Source organism: Zea mays, chromosome 6, assembly GCF_902167145.1.
Source record: "Zea mays cultivar B73 chromosome 6, Zm-B73-REFERENCE-NAM-5.0, whole genome shotgun sequence".
In the NCBI taxonomy this organism is placed as follows: Eukaryota; Viridiplantae; Streptophyta; class Magnoliopsida; order Poales; family Poaceae; genus Zea; species Zea mays.
The window spans coordinates 169507054-169523680 of NC_050101.1; the positions used below are offsets into that span (position 1 = coordinate 169507054).

The window sequence follows — 16627 nt, forward strand, 5'->3', positions numbered from 1 at the left end:
ACAGATGCTACAGGTGGCATGTCGTCGCCAGCTCCGGTGCTTGACATTTTCTCGCCACCGGCCGTACCTCTAACTTCCGCCGCCGCTAAACGCCGCCAATACCTGAGATAAAGACGGTGGACGAGCGAACGTGGACGAGCTTACCTTGTATTTGTTTCCTCACGTAACTGTGCCTTTATTTACGCGCATGTCTTTCCTTATCTCAAACTAGTGGGAGATTTTTAAATGTTGCATGGTTTACGCTATCATGTCTCACAGCGTTATGCAATCGTAAACCGGCATGCACATGCAAATATTCGTTTCGTGATTTGTGGCAGAAACTTCTCCATTTATGCATGAGTTATGCACATTTCCACATACCTTTATGCGTGCGTATATCGGTTGCAGCGTCTTAGCCGGGATACGTTGCTATCCTATGCATGGCTGACGCAAGCTGGCGTCCATTGGGCCGAACGCGACCCGATCGGCCTCCTGGCTGGGGCTTCCTCCACTAACGGAAGCCTAGAGCTTCCATTACCTCTTCCCTATATATATATATATACTACTATATTAAGAGTGTAAGGGGTAGGCTGCCTCCATCTAGTTCTGCCTTCAGCCAATCTGCACCGTCGATCTGTCCCTGCTCAATCCCCACCCTCGAAGCAAAAGATAGTGGACACGATCGCCGTATGCCTTACTGTTTTGCACGATGGCCGCGATCCTCCCCCACGAGCCGCCACGATGGCCGCGATCCTCACTCTCCCTCCCCCCACGATCTGCTCCCCCCATCTCAACAATCCCCGCCCCATCGCCGTGCGTCTCGGCTGTCATCTTCCCTACCGGAAGCAGCGACTAGGGTCAAGATGGTGTGGTGGCTCACCTACCAGAAGCGGCACAGCTACGCCACCAAATCGAACCAGACCCGCGTCGTCAAGACACCTGGTAAGATCAGCGCACTCATCCTGTGTTGTTTCTGTTCCTGCAGGTTGTAGAGATAGGATTCTCGCTGATTTGTTCATGTTTTGGTTAGGAGTTAGATGGATCTGCCCTTGAGATCTAGGACCCTTTAGACCGGATATCGCACTGTTACCACTTAATCTCGTATATTCACTTAGTGTCGTTGTTGTGTTGTAGTTGATTAGGTGGGAAACTTGTGTACCAGTACACCAAGAAGCGCGCGAGCGGACCGAAGTGCCCAGTCACCGGGAAGAAGATCCAAGGAGTATGTGTCGCCCACCTTTCTATTTTATCCTTTCGTTATTGTGTTAGGTCGTTGCATCATGCTCCATGCAGAGATTTCAACTTTAATGCTGCTTGATCAGCCTAGGCTAAGAGTTTCTGATGGAACATGTATTTAAACCACGACATTAGTATTTTGTGTAGCTTATGACTCATTCTTGTGAAGTGTCATTGCAAACTGGAGATTTAAGTGCACCTATTATTGTCGAATCATGTTGCGGGCTCTTGGTTGGAACAGTTTATTATCCTTAGATTTAAAAGAATGCTATAGGACCTTGGCAAACTGTATTTGTAGCTAATCCCTAACCTTTGTGTGTTTGCCGGAGCTGGTTAATTTGCATTTCAATCTATCTGTGTTACTGGTACTTATTATTCATCCTAGGGCAGTGTACACATCTGAGCACAATGTGCTGTGTTGTGCAAGTTTTGCTTGTGTTATAGGTCGTATCAAGTTGTCCTTTCTCCAGGCCTGCCTTCCTTTTTTTTGTTTTGAGTTTGTTGGCCAACAATTATACAGTTACAATTGACAAGCATATGTCTGAATTTTCCTATGAAGATTTCAGCATTTTGTGTTGTTTGTCTAGAAATTATAACAAATCAGGATGCCAGAGAGACTGGGCTTTGATGCCAATTACATGGAATTGTATATTTGCATTGTGTACTTTGTATTGATTTTGATTTTGATGTGTTTTTCTGGCCATGGTGCATGTTCCTGATATCAAGTGGCTATGATGCATGATTATCATCCCAGTTCATAACACGAACAGGTAAAATGCACCAAGTATCCCTACTGGTTGGTTTGCTGGTTTGTTGCTCCTACTTCAATAACTGACAGTGATTTCAGCTACATACCGACAGGGAATTGTTTTTTCATGTAGTACAGGTTATTATGAAATGTTGGGACACGATTATTCCCTTTGGGGTTCCTGGTTGTTGAGATGTTCTCTGTTGATGTCTCTTCTATGCTTTTCCCTTAAAAACATGTTTTGTTGTAACTTCCAAATTGTCGTTACACATTCGAAACTGTGTACTGCCTGTTCTGTTCATACTAATGGGCCTATGGTTACTGAGAAACATGACAAGCATATGTCTGAAACTTTCAGGCTGATTGCCTAATCTTCCCTACGAGGCCCTTTGCACTGAGATACCCCTTGTTCTATCAATCCAATCCCTCAACAACCATGCTGCTCCGCTCTCTCAGCAAATTTGTCGCGCCTAGATGCTTAGCATTTTTATATGCTGTTTTCATTCCACAACGGCTCCAATCCATCACTTGCGCGCACACAGCAAGCAGCGTGGCTGCGATCATGAGCGTGCAGCGGAGCGGAAGCCCAACGCTAAGGTCTCCTAGGACGGGCGGCGACAGCCGCAAGAGATGCGCTTATTCTTTGATGGTTCTGCGACATGTCCATATCATCTCTGTTGCTTGGCGCTGACCCTGTCCCCATCCGGTTGTTGTTGGCAGGGACAAGAAAGCACTGGAGAAGAAGGCGGCCAAGAAGACGCTCCTCTGCTTGAAGCAACACTTGGAAATCTAGCACCAACATATTCAGAACATGTATTCTGTTGTGCTCCCCTTGCAATCTTTATTTTAATTGGTTGCATTTCTGTTTTTTTATGCAATTATAATTATTGATTGCATTACTGCTCAGGTGATGGATTAGAGCCGTATTTGCATTACTGCTCTCAAGCCAATTAACATAAACAAACTGGTATATTCACATGTGGTTCAGGCAACCAATCATAATATATGGTTACGCAGTTTGTTTCTGTTAATTAGCGTACAGGCTCTGAGTGGAATCAATTTTTTGATACGTTAATAAACTAAAAATGCTCTGATTGTGTAACTGAATTTTTGCTACTTCAATGATGTATACATACACGGTTCTATGTTGTTACATGTTCATTTGTCTGTATGCAGTACTTTTATTGATAACAAGATCCTTGTTACATGTTCATTTGTTAGGTAGCTAACCACTATGTTCCTGATTTTATTGTGTTTTTTTCGAATATGAAGAAGCTCTTTACTACTATTAAGACGGTAAGGGGTAGGCTGCCATTCCTGGTTCTACCATTCCCATTCCCATGCGCCCCCTGACAGATCGGTTTTCTGAACCAGTGTTGCCATTCTCATTCCTTCCACATCTGTGTAACCTGTGTTTTCATTTCCATTCCCAACTGTGTCCCGCGCATGTGACCCATTTCCCATTCCCAACTATATGTCCCGCGCACCGCGACCAAATTTTTACCAAAAAAACTAGCTGCGTGGGTCAAAGCTCGCGGCCAACCAAGACCACATGTTGTGTGCGCACTAGACCTTATAAACAGATGTGTGCACAGTTTAGTGAACAATGTGGTACTATTTTTAGCTTGCCAATACGAATTACACGCTTACTGGGAGGCCCATCTGCTTGTGGCCCAGACAAGGCCCACAGTCGACGGCCTCCCCCACCTCCGCGCGCCGTGTCGCCTCCACAGCGCCACCCCTGCTCGCCGTCTCCACCGCCCCACCCCCACGCGCTGTCATCGCCAGGGCTCCCCCACCCCCGCGCGCCACGACCTCCATAGCCCCACCCCCGCGCGCCATCTCGCCAGGGCTCCCCCACCCCCGCGTGCCGTCTCTCCTGCACCAGCTCTCCCTGCAATCCCTCCAGCTAAGCTTTACAAGCCAATGTCCTATATGTCAATGCACGATGGGAGGTACTTGTGGTTCTTCAACTTCATGGTTGTTTGGCCTAGCCGCCATCCGCCCGCGCAAACGCGGTAGCCTACAACTGCTCTGTGCTGCCGCCTGCTGCAACGGCTCCACTACAGCGGCAGGGGCGGTGACGTCGCCAAAGGCTGGCGGGTCTTCTTGGCATGGTTATTCAACCGCGCTCCCAGTACTTTTCGTGTGAATTTGAGAATCCAAGAGTACTTCACTTCGTTCAAATTGCGCTTGTGAATTGTACCAGGTACTTGATGGCTCTTGATAAGAAGCCTATTGCAACTAAAGGCTGCCACATTTGCTGTCCTCACCCTAGCCGAGGACCTCATCTGCCAGGTGCTTCACTTATTCTCTCACTTAACTTCTGAATTTGCATAGCATTGATATTATTTTCTTGCATCAATCTTAGCACTTCAACTCACAATTGATGTTATTTTCCCTGTTGTTTCATATTATCGTTGTTTGTTAATAAATCTATACTTCTATATTAAGGCTGTAAGGGGTAGGCTGCCTCCCCCTGGTTCTGCCTTCAGCCAATCTGCACCGTCCATCTATATACATCAAATCATCACCGTCCGTCTCGTCGCCTCCCCTTCAAGTCTACTCCATCCCTCGGCAACTGCTCCTCTAACCTCCCCCGACTCTCCTCCCCACACCGCCGCCACTCCCACGACCCACCCTCCCTGCTCGCCTCCACAGGCTACACCATGCCCCTGCCCACTCTCGCCATTCTCGCGTCCGTGCCGTGCCCTAGCCCATCCCCGGAGAGCTCGCGCCGGCGCCATTCCTCCGCAATGCCCTGCGCCCTCCCCGCACGCCATCATCACGTAGGCGCCATTTCAGGAAGGCTCGCCTCCGCCCCGCTCCAGGAGGCCTCGCGTCCCTCGTCCGCGCGCGGCCCACATGCTCCAACCTGCAGCCTCCTCGCCCGCCATTCTCGCATCGGCGTGCCGCTCTAGGCCCCGAGCCCGCCCACGCCCAGCGCCCCCGGCTGCCGCACCTTGACCCTACCCCATTGGTCGTCTGTCCGTCCCTCCCCCTCCCGAGATTGTCGCGTGATGGCAGAACACCCCGCCCCTGAGACCAAGATTGCCTCTGCCATCGCCTGTCTCCACCCCCACTTCACGATCGTCCTCCCCTTGCAGCGCCATCTCCGGAGAAGCCGCAGGCAAAGACCGACCGTGCGAAGGTCGAACCGAAGGTCCAAGCTGGCGTTGTCCCCAACGAAGTCCCCCAAATTACCAGTTGTGATCACTCAATTTGATGTCGTGAAGGATAATTCCCTATCGCCAAAGAGGTCCTAAACCCTAGCTGTTAAATCTGACACCTAGCCTCCTGCTGAAGGTGTTGTCTGTCACACCGATGGGAAGAAGGGGTCACCCTCACCGACCAAGGCTAAATGCTAGGCTTCCCAAACAGAGGAGAAGAATCAAGCTACTTCACCCAAGAAGGTCAAAATCACAGATTTCCTGAAGATAGAGAAGAATATCACCCTAGAGCTAAAGAAGAAAGACACTGAGTTAAGCCCGATGGTTGTTCAATAATCTTTCGAAGAGGTAACTCCCTGTTTTGTGCTTATTTACACTCCTACATTTATTTTGAATAGGATCATATTGAAATTATCCTATTGCTTGCACATTAGATTTTTGTTAGAGAAGAATATCACCCTAGAGCTAAAGAAGAAAGACACTGAGTTCAACCCGATGGCTGTTCAATAATCTTTCGAAGATGAGACATCATGTTTTGTGCTTATTTACACTCCTACATTTATTTTGAATAGGATCAGATTGAAATTATCCTATTGCTTGCACATTAGATTTTTGTTAGTATTTTTAATCAACTCTACAGTCATGGTAGGATGCAACTGTGCAATACACGTTTTACAGGGTTCTACATGTGTTCTTCAATAACCTTAATTCTAATTTATTGATGATTGTTTGTACTATAAGAAATGGTGCTTTGCAAAATTTAGAATAAACTATGTAATAATAATATTGTACACTGTAGGACATAAATGTCGGTTTGTTGCTGAAGTTTCAGACTTCCAATTGATATATACAAAACGGTAAATGTGGCTGGGGTTATGGTAGAAATCTGATAGCCAAGATCTAATGCCTGACCAGATGAGGATGAAACCTGTAGAACAAAGGATTAATGCAAAATGATGGCATACAGTGCCATAGCACTTAGGCATGTGTGATGTGCTTTAATTCCAACAGTCCGTCCCTACTTGCCCCATGTTTTATTTTTTTGGTATCTCAGAAAAACTGATTAGTTATTGTGACTTTTTTCATCACCTTTTTTTCAGAAACACAATTTCTGCACCCCGGTTTCACTGCATGCATTGCTTATCAAAATACAGACTTGACTGTTTCTTGCGGCACTTTGCAGGTGATGTATGATGCCTTTGGTAATTGATGCAAATGACCTGTATGTGGAATTGGGTTTCTCCAAGGTTTTATTCCACAGAACAACATTGGTCCTCTTGAAATTCAAAATTTTCTGGAGGAGCATGATTATTTTCCTAATGCAACCATTGCATACAGAGTTCTTTTTGACTATTCTTGTGACTGTTGCATCGACTGAGTGAAGCTTTTCTAAGTTGAAGCTATTAAAGTCCGACTTGCGCTCTACAATGATATAAGAAAGACTTAATGCATTGGCTGTCATAGCAGTTGAGGGAGATATGGTAGAAAAGATTGACTATGAATATATTATTGAAGATTTCATTACAAAGAACACAAAGAGATTGATGATTTTCATGTGAATATTATGTACCAGGTACAATACTAAGTTTACAGCTTTATCACATACTACTATTCTTATTTTAGTATGTTAAATTAGGCCTCTACTTTCATTTCGCACTCTGGGACGCCCCTGACCGGAGCGTAGTGGTAAGGGATGATGGAGGGAGGTAGCCGCGCGGATGGGCAGAACCCGAACCAGCTCCGGCTGTTCACCTGCATCGGGAACCTGCTCCACCGCGCCCACGGCTGCACGCGGTGGGCGCAGGGCGGAATCGTCATGCTATCCGCTGTGTATGGGCCCAAGCCGGGGACCGTAAGGGGGAGAACCCCCGAGAAGGCCTCCATCGAGGCCGTGTGGAAGCCTAGGACCGGCCAGATCGATACCCCGCTCTTCCCCTCAAGTTCATTTTGTCCCACGGCTGTGCGTGTTATTGGGTCACTGAAATGGCGAGTTGTTTTTGCAGGAAGGCAAGAGAGGGAGTATGAGATGACACTCAAGAGAATGTTGCAGAGTATTTGCTTGCTCACAGTTCATGCTAACACCACCACCTCTGTCGTGCTTCAGGTAATGTTCGCCTGGCTGGTAGCTACCATGCTACTCTTGATTTACTTCTGTTGTTCTATAAACAGTTCCACCATTGTTGTTGGTTGTGTTAGGTACAATGTAGCTAGGTGCATTATATAGTAAATCATATATAGTACTACTTTTGGCGAACCGATGGAAAACCAGTGGACATATTTTTACTCTTATTAGAGCCAATTATATCAATTGCACTGGAAATGCCATAAACAAAGTAAAATGCACCTCTTAGTTCTCTTATTTTAACCTTAATAACTACCTTTCTCAGTGCATCTCCAAGGGTGCAGACTTGATGTGCTTATGTGCACTAATGAACAACTTATAGTATTGATGGTAGGTACAATAATTACTAGGATAGGATGCCCACTTCCAAAACTCTTATGTTGGCTATCGCTGTTTCTAAATCTTTACTTAAAACAATAGATATATGGAAAGCGTTACAACATTTCTGTTTTTGAATTGTTCAATTCATCCAGTAAAGCTAGAATATTTTGTGATTGCTTCTTAACTTCTTTACTGTAATTTATCTCATTTACACTCAACCGCACAATTTTAACTTTCTATTTTCACGATCTATCATGTGCGTTTAGAACCTTTCAGTGGAACGATTTGCTTGTATAACAGAGACAGAAGAGAAAAACTGTCATAAGACTTCTACTTTCACATACTTCCAACAGATATGCAGGATGTAAGCTCTCAGCGCCAGTTGTTTTCTTCTTCTTGTTTTATATCTGCATATATAGAATATTGTACCATGTTAACAATGTTAAGTTTACACTAATCAAATTTCTATTCTTACTGATCATTTAACTTCCTCTGGGCTTAACAGGCTCAGGGTTCTTTGGATCGTCGAGACGTTTTTTCATTGGACACACATTCACCATCAGTCTGCCTTTTGATTCAATTGGAAAAGGCTGCTACTGAAGAAGGGGGAGTAACACCTTCTGTTTATTCTCATAAAGAGCCTGTAAGTTAAAAGGTGTTATTCATTATAATATTAGTGTTGTGCTGCCTACATCGATTGCGTGTTCTCATATTATTCCTGCACCCATTCTTTGTCAGGTGCACTTAGCTGAGAAAGAGAAGCAAAAGCTGCAAGTATGGTCTCGAATTATGCCTTGTAAAGAGTCATTTGCATGGGCCATGATTCCTCTGTTTGAAGGTAACCATGCGGGTGGTCTCAGTGATGCTGCTCACAAATATTATATCTCAAATCTTTTTCAAAGTATTACGCGCTACCATCTGCATGTGACTCCTTATTTAGCTCTGATTCTAACAAGAACCTTCCTATTGCAGTTGAAACGGAAACATAACGACAGAACAGAAAATGAAGCTGCCGAATCAAATGACTGGATGAGCCCTGGATATGCTAATGCTGGCAGCAGCCCAGTTCCTACACCCCCTTCAGGGAAAGGTTTAAAAGCATCCACCAAGCCTAAGGCTACGAAGGGCCAGAAATCTGGTCCTGAGACCCCTTTGGGTTTTGGTGAGTGATGCCACACTTGTAATGTAAACCATAAATCATCCTATTTGGGTCCAATACTCAATTCAATTGCAAATACTCTTCCTCAGGTTCTCCAGGCAATCTTTCTACTCCTGTTGGTGGCTGCCGCTATGATAGCTCCCTCGGTGAGAAGAATCAGCTATGGTTTTCCTGTTCTTTTGTTCACGTCTCCATGGCATCTTGATGAGTTTTCCTTTTTTTAATTGCGAGGTATTGTTGCCTTTTAGGGCTCTTGACAAAGTTCCTGAACTTGCTAAAAGGTGCACCTGGTGGCATTGTTGATCTGAATAATGCTGCAGAAACTCTAGAGGTTGATCACAGCTGAAATGTTGATCACAGCTGTTCATCTACTACCACACAACTAAGCGACCTGTAGCACAAGGAGGGTCGTCCATGGCGCCACGCTATGCCCCTTCTCGCTCGCTCGTAGCTTATTTCAATTCATATTGGTTGCTAGCTGTAGCTAGGTTAGCCCCACCGTACCATGCTGTTTTAGCTCAACGATATATATATATATCCAGGTTGGTTTGCTGGCTGGCTTGGTTGATCACAGCTGTTCAGATGATATTGATGTTGACTAGAGGTTGGTGCTTTCCTTTTGGTACTTGATCCAGTCATGGTTTCTTTTGTTAAACATATGCGTATATAGCTTTTTCAGGTACAGAAAAGGCGTATATATGACATCACTAATGTTCTTGAAGGGATAGGACTGATAGAAAAGAAGCTTAAGAACAACATCCGTTGGAAGTAATTATTCTCAATGTCTATATCTGTAATTGGTGGTTTATGGGCATTACTTAATTCATGTGGCCTTTTGTAGAGGAGTTGACGACTCTCGACCCGAAGAAGTTAGTGATGATATGTCCATTTTACAGGTACCACTATTCACTTCTCTCTGACTAATATAGTTCTTCTGAATTCTCATGACACAATTTATCGAATTGGGAATGCAGATGCTTCATGCTTAAGTAATGGTTTTTCTCTTGGAATAAATATTTGTTCTTTATATTTGTTATCAATAGGCAGATATCGATGCTCTCACACTGCAAGAGCGCAATTTGGATGAACGAATAAGGTTAGACACCAGTTGTTAAAAGGCTCATTTGTTCTTGCGATGGGGACAACGAGATACGGTTCTGGAGCATCAAGCATGGAAATGCTGTCCGAATTTTCAAGGTTTCTCAGCTTGACTTCGTTTTTTGTCGACCTGTAATTTTCTTAACTTGCTGCTAACACACAAGAGTTGTCCACTTGAGGCCTTGTTTGGTTATTCCAATTACATGCGGATTGAAGTGTATTGAAATTGATTGAGATGGATTTTGACTTGTTATTGATTTAAATCGACTCAATACCACCCAATCCACATAGATTAACGGTGAAAACGAACAAGCCCTGAGTTACAATCTATTAGATAAAGTAGCCATTTAATATCGCATCGACGTGTGATGGTAGCAAGCATCGATAATATATGTATACTGATGTGAGTAGCACCAGGCATAATCATCAACTTGTCTCAAATGTGACAATACTATCACCTGTGTATTTTTCCATCTTTTTTCCTTGAACATGTAGAGAGCTGCATGGCAACTAAGAGGATTTTTTCTGTATGCTACACCTTTTCAGGGAGGTTCGACCCAGCTGAGATTCCAACCACTATTGGAGGACTCGTTGCAACGGTTTCAGACAATGTAGTCTCTATCCTGGATGTGGAGAGGCAAGCTTTCGCGAGGAGATTTGAGGTTCGTGACTGAGGTGCACTCTTGAATATGTTTGCAAGTCACACCTGCTTGGTGCAGAGGCTGGAACCTTGTTGACTACAGTTCTTTATTAATCACTACAGGTCCCCTGTTGTTATTGAGAAAGATACTTGAAAGCAGTCGTGTGACAATCTGTTTTTTTTTGTTTTTTTGAAATTGCAGAGCCACACTAAGGGCGTCGATTCCGTGTGTTGGGATCCCACCGGCGAGTACGTGGTGTCTGTCAGCGAAGACACGATGAAGGTGTGGTCTTTGAACGACGAGAGCTTCGTGAACGAGCTTAGCTGCGGCGGGAGAAAGTTATCGAGATATTATATGTTCCAGATGTAATGCACGGGCACTAACCTATCTTATATAATACACTAGGTGAGTGTCCGTGCATCACAGATTTAAGTTTCTCTTCGATGTCATCCCAGACAGCTCGCATATATGTCATCATCTATCTTATAACTATCTTATAAGTGCATATTTAAGTTATCGAGATATTATATGTCACCGTTGCAACGCACAGACACTGACCTAGTATATATATATTTATCATCCTTTGAATGAATGTGGACAGAAAAATATAGGCTAGAAAAAACTCTATTTTAGTACGTATGAAGTATTTGTTGGGTGGAACTAGTACACCTGCTGATGCAGACCCTTCTTATTCAAAAGTTTGAGCGGATGTGCACGCTTATATCTAAATGGAATTACAGATTGCCACAACATCGATTGGTCTTATTTCAGAATCATGAGGCGGCCGTCGTCTACCCAAGAGGAAGAGGCTGCTGGGGCGTCGGCACGTCGCTGACATCGGCCTCCGCGTCACAGCGCGCACGGCGAACCGTCAGCCCGTTCGTGCGCGCCGTCGCGGTCGCGGCAGACAGGATAGCGGTGGCCTGCTCTTGCACCACGCTCCACGCCTCCCGGACGTGCCGCTCCTCGGTCAGCGAGTTGCCGATGGCGCAGCGCAGAATGTAGGCGCCGCCGACCACGGCGGAGCTCATGTACACGCGCCCCGTCGCGTTCACCGCCTCGAGGAGCCTCCGGTTGAGCTCGTTGCCAGCTGCCACCCCGTCGTAGTCGCCGGCACGCTTCTCTCCGGCGACGGCGACGGCGACGGCGCGCAGCCGGAAGCACACCAGCGCGAACTGCCTCGGCACGTGCACCTCGAACCGCGCGTCGCCGCGCACCATGGCCTCGAACGCGGCGGCCATGCGCACGTGGGCGCGCACGAGGCCGCGCAGGCCCTCCACGCCGTGGCAGCGGAGCACGAGCCATAGCTTCAGCGCGCGGAACCGGCGGCTCAGCGCGACCTGCCAGTCCTTGTAGTCCACCACCCCGCCGTCGCTGCACTGCTGCTGCTGCGCCTGCGCCTGCGCCGCCGCCGGGTCCTTGAGGATCACGTCGTGGTCGGTGCCGAGCGCGGCCGTCAGCGCAGCCGGACGCCGCACCCAGAGCGCACAGCAGTCCATGTTGGCGAGGAGCCACTTGTGCGGGTTCGTGCTGAACGACTCCGCGGCCTCGACGCCCGCGACAACGTGGCTGAACTCCGGGCACACGCACGCGGCGCCGGCGTAGGCCGCGTCCACGTGCACCCACACGTCGTGCCCCGCCACGGCGGCGCACAGCTCGCGTAGAGGGTCCACCGCCGCCGTCGGTGTGGTCCCCACGGTCGCGCAAAGGAACAGCGGGACCCTGCCCGCCGCCTCGTCGGCTCGCACTGCCGCGGCCAGCGCCTTGGGCGAGAGAGTGAAGCCGCTCTCCCTGGAGGTCGGTATCTCACGGCAGTTCCCGCGGCGAATGCCGGCGATGCGCGCGGCCTTCTGGAACGAGAAGTGGGTCTGGTCGGAGCAGTACACCACGAGGTCTCCTATCCGCTCCTCGCCTACCTCGGCGAGCTTCCGGTCTCTAGCGGCGACGATTGTGCAGAGCATGGCCTCGCAGGACGTTCCCAGCAGCGTGCCCCCGCCGCCTCCGGAGAACAGCAGGCTCTCCGGGAGGTGCAGCGCCTTGCCGAGCCAGTCTGTGACGACGACCTCTAGCTCGGTGGCCGCCGGCGATGCGGCCCACGTGAACGGGTTCACGTTAAGCCCCGCGGCGAGGGCCTCGCCGAGGGCGCCCACGTTGCTGGCCGTGGCCGCGAAGTGCGCGAAGTGGCGCGGGCTCTGCCAGTGCGTGACGCCGGGCAGGATGAGGTCGCGCACGTCGCGCAGCGCCGCGGCGAGCGCGTCGGGCTCCGGCCGCGCCGGCGCTGCCTCGGGAAGCTGCCGGATCAGGAACCCAGGTGCGACGGCCGGGCGCACCGGGTACCCGTCGATGCGCGCGTAGTAGTCCGCGATGAAGTCCACGACTAGGCGTCCCTGCCTGCGGAACTCGTCGGCGTCCAGTGGCGGGTGAGGAAGCGAAGGCATGGCAATGGCAACGGGGGCAGCCGGGGTGGCGCTGCCGTTGGATGCGGTGGTAGTGTGACTAGTGTCAGCTCTGTTCAGGATGGCCATGGCAAGGAGACGGCGTTGGCGCTCTTGCCACTTGGCAGGTCGTATAGCACACACAGACAAGTCGCAACACAGACCCACCGTCCGTGGCTCCTTAATGCAAAGGCCAGGAGAGAGAGGCGGGTGTATAGCGGCGCGCATGACGTGGGACAAAGGCTATAGGGCGTGGGCGTGGCGCGGCTGCCGCCATACACGATACTACCACATACTCGTACAGACGTCAATTTGGGCATCTCCTCTACCAATTCCGTCAACGACGATGTATCAACAAATGACAGCCTCGTATAGACGTACGTGCATGCATGTCACGCTAGTGGAACAACACGTTATGCACGTGTGCCGCACTGTTACACGCGGTTTCCCTTGACCCGGCTCACAGCGACGGATCCTTTGCTATTTTTAGTATCCTGCTCATCTTTTTATGCTTCTTCCTCTTTATTTTCCTGTATACCAATAACGTCACGATATCTAAAGAGGAGTGAATAGGTGTAATATAATTTTTTAAACAAAAATATATCATATTCAATCACGGCTATTAAAAATTCTGAACTTATCGAAAGATTCTGGCAAGGGCCAAATATTTTAGCCTTAGAGAGAAATAAATTGGCCAAGGTTTAAGAGATGGGTATTACTAACATATTAGGGGGTGTTTGGCATTTCTCCAGTGCAAAATTTTGAGAAACTAGAGCTAGGCAAAAAAAAATAACTACTCATTACCCAAAACTGATTTACCTGAACCCGAATTACCCGGCCAATAATTCAGATAGCAAGCCTAAAAACCTGATTTAAGTTTGGGTAATTTGGATTATGAGTCCGGGTACCCGATTTACCCAAACCCTTTATTATTATGATGTGATTGTAAATTTATGAAGTATTAATATATGAACAATGAACTTCAGTCAATATGTATGAGACTTATGAGTAGTGTGGTGTGTTTGTTGAAAAATATCATATTATTTTGTTACATGTAACATTTACTCTAATTTCATTGTCTTTACTAGTTGGTGGAGGTCAAAATGGAAACGGTAATTTTCGGGCAACGAGAACCGTTTTCAAAATTTTACCAAAATGTAGGGCTAAACAACAATGGCCACTGTTACTAAAAATACGAAAACAAAATCGGTAGAAAATCGGAAACGGGAACGATTTGTGTCTCTTCCGATAGTTTCCGAAAATTATCTATTTTTATTCGGAATTTTTCCCCGTAATTAATTTGATTTTTTTCAGGGAAAAAATGAATCTGAACTAACATTTAAAAATTCTTAATAAATTCGTCTTAGTTTAGAAAAATATGGATCTAATTTTATTATTTTTCTAAAAGCAATATTTATCTAATGGTATATAATTTAGAATTGTTTAAATTTTTCATACTTTACGAGGTATTGTATTACGACTTTCTAACTACATGTATGCACCTGTATGTGTGAGATGTTAGCTTAATACTCTGTGAGATATCTTTTAATAATTCATAAATTTGTGAATATTTATATATTATTAAAAAAATAAAGTCAATTGAAGGTACATGTTACATTTTCCACCGATCGAATTTTAGATTTCGACCGTAACCGGTGTATATTCCACGAACTTGTGAATATTTATATATTATTAAAAAGTTGAAGTCAATTGAATGTAGATGTTATAATTTTTACCGATCGTATTTTAGATTTCGACCGTAACCAATGGAATTTTCGTATCAAACTTTTATTTCTGGTGTTTTTGAATTGTCGATGTCTGTCGGGGACCATAATTAGGGGTACTCTCAAGACTCCTAATCTCAGCTGGTAACCCCCGTCAGCACAAAGCTGCAAAGGCCTGATGGGTGCGATCAAGTCAAGGATCGGTCCACTCAAGGGACACGATCTCGCCTCGCCTGAGCCCAGCCTCGAGCAAGGGCAGCCGACCCCGGAGGATTTACGTCTCGCCCGAGGACCCCCTCCAGCAACGGACACACCTTCGGCTCGCCCGAGGCCCAGTCTTCACCAAGAAGCAACCTTGGCAAAGTCGCCACGCCGACCGACCGTATCGGAGGAGCATTTAATGCAAAGGTGGTCTGACACCTTATCCTGACGCGCGCCCTTCAGTCGACATAGCCGAAGTGACCGTAGTCACTTCGCCGCTCCACTGACCGGCCTGACAAGAGGACAGCGCCGCCTGCGCCGCTCCGACTGTTGTGCCACTCGAAAGAGTGAGGCTGACAACAGCCAAGTCCGGCCTCAGGCGCCATAGGAAACTCCGCTTCGCCCGACCCCAGGGCTCGGACTCGGGCTCAGCCCCGGAAGACGACGAACTCCGCTTCGCCCGACCCCAGGGCTCGGACTCGGGCTCAGCCCCGGAAGACGACGAACTCTGCTTCGCCCGACCCCAGGGCTCGGGCTCGGGCTCAGCCCCGGAAGACAACGAACCCCGCTTCGCCCGACCCCAGGGCTCGGACTCAGCCCTGGCCTCAGCCGACGGTCTCCGCCTCGCCCGACCCAGGGGCTCGGACTCGACCTCGGCCTCGGAAGACAGACTCGACCTCGACCTCGGAGGAGCCTCCGCCTCGCCCTACCCAGGGCTCGGACCGACCACGTCATAGGAGGAGCCATCATTACCCTACCCCTAGCTAGCTCAGGCTACAGGGAACAAGACCGGCGTCCCATCTGGCTCGCCCCGGTAAACAAGTAATGATGGCACCCTGCATGCTCCATGACGACGACGACTCTCAGCCCTCTTACGGAAGCAAGGAGACGTCAGCAAGGACTCGACAGCCCCGACAGCTGTCCCTCCGTCAGGCTCCAGCGCTCCTCCGACGGCCACGACACCACACGAACCGGGTGCCAAAACCTCTCCGGCCGCCACGATGGCATGTACTTAGGGCCCTAGCTCTCCTCCGCTAGACACGTTAGCACACTGCTACACCCCCCCCATTGTACACCTGGATCCTTTCCTTATGCCTATAAAAGGAAGGTCCAGGGCCCTCTTACAGAGGGTTGACCGCGCGGGGAAGGACGGGACGGCGCTCGTGTAAGGCCGCTCCCTCCCTCCCGCGTGGACGCTTGTAACCCCCTACTGCAAGCGCACCCGACCTGGGCGCGGGACAAACACGAAGGCCGCGGGTTTCCCCTTTTACGCCTGTCTCCCTCCGGCTTCTTCCCCCCTTCGCGCTCCGTCTCGCGCCGACCCATCTGGGCTGGGGCATGCGGCGACAATTTACTCGTCGGTCCAGGGACCCCCCGGGTTCGAAACGCCGACAGTTGGCGCGCCAGGTAGGGGCCTGCTGCGTGTTGACGAACATCCTCCCGTCAAGCTCCAGATGGGCAGTCTCCAGCAACCTTTCCAGCCCGGGACGGTGCTCCGTTTCGGGAGTCTTGAGTTCATGTCCCTCGACGGCAGCTACGACATGATACTCCTTCCCTCGCCGCGCGACAGCGATAATGGCGGCCGACAACCTGCCCGCCGGCGGCGGAATCAACGACATCTTCCCCACGTGGTGGAAGAACAACATTCGGGCTTGTCCCGTCCCCTCCCCGCCGATGGAGGAGGAGGCGGGGCAACCAAGGCCAAGCAGGAGGCGGCACCTCGTCGGCTGTCGAGCGAGTCGACGGCGCTGGCGCCCCAACGGGGGGCACGTCGGGCATCGACCTCGCGTCTG

At 48.7% G+C, this 16627-nt stretch overlaps 1 protein-coding gene, 1 long non-coding RNA gene and 1 other non-coding gene across 3 annotated transcripts; 2 read left to right on the forward strand and 1 right to left on the reverse strand.

The window, feature by feature from the left end:
- The first annotated feature begins 849 nt into the window (after nt 1–849).
- LOC103630582 (uncharacterized) lies at nt 850–1196 on the forward strand. Its single transcript, XR_002262650.1, has 2 exons — nt 850–921; nt 1122–1196. It is a non-coding gene; the product is annotated as an uncharacterized lncRNA (long non-coding RNA).
- A 7775-nt stretch (nt 1197–8971) lies between these two features.
- LOC103630581 (uncharacterized) lies at nt 8972–9476 on the forward strand. The gene is made up of 2 exons (XR_002262651.2): nt 8972–9066; nt 9415–9476. It is a non-coding gene; the product is annotated as an uncharacterized protein (transcript).
- Nucleotides 9477–11124: 1648 nt separating this feature from the next.
- LOC100281591 (tyrosine/DOPA decarboxylase 1) lies at nt 11125–13095 on the reverse strand. The gene has a single exon (NM_001154510.2). The coding sequence runs from the start codon at nt 12997–12999 to the stop codon at nt 11266–11268; it is 1734 nt and encodes a 577-aa protein (NP_001147982.1). The 5' UTR covers nt 13000–13095; the 3' UTR covers nt 11125–11265.
- Between the last annotated feature and the right edge of the window lie 3532 nt (nt 13096–16627).

Bases quoted from the DNA above. Each gene is read 5' to 3' on its own strand.
- LOC100281591 (NM_001154510.2), bottom strand. From the start codon at position 12,999: ATGGCCATCCTGAACAGAGCTGACACTAGTCACACTACCACCGCATCC.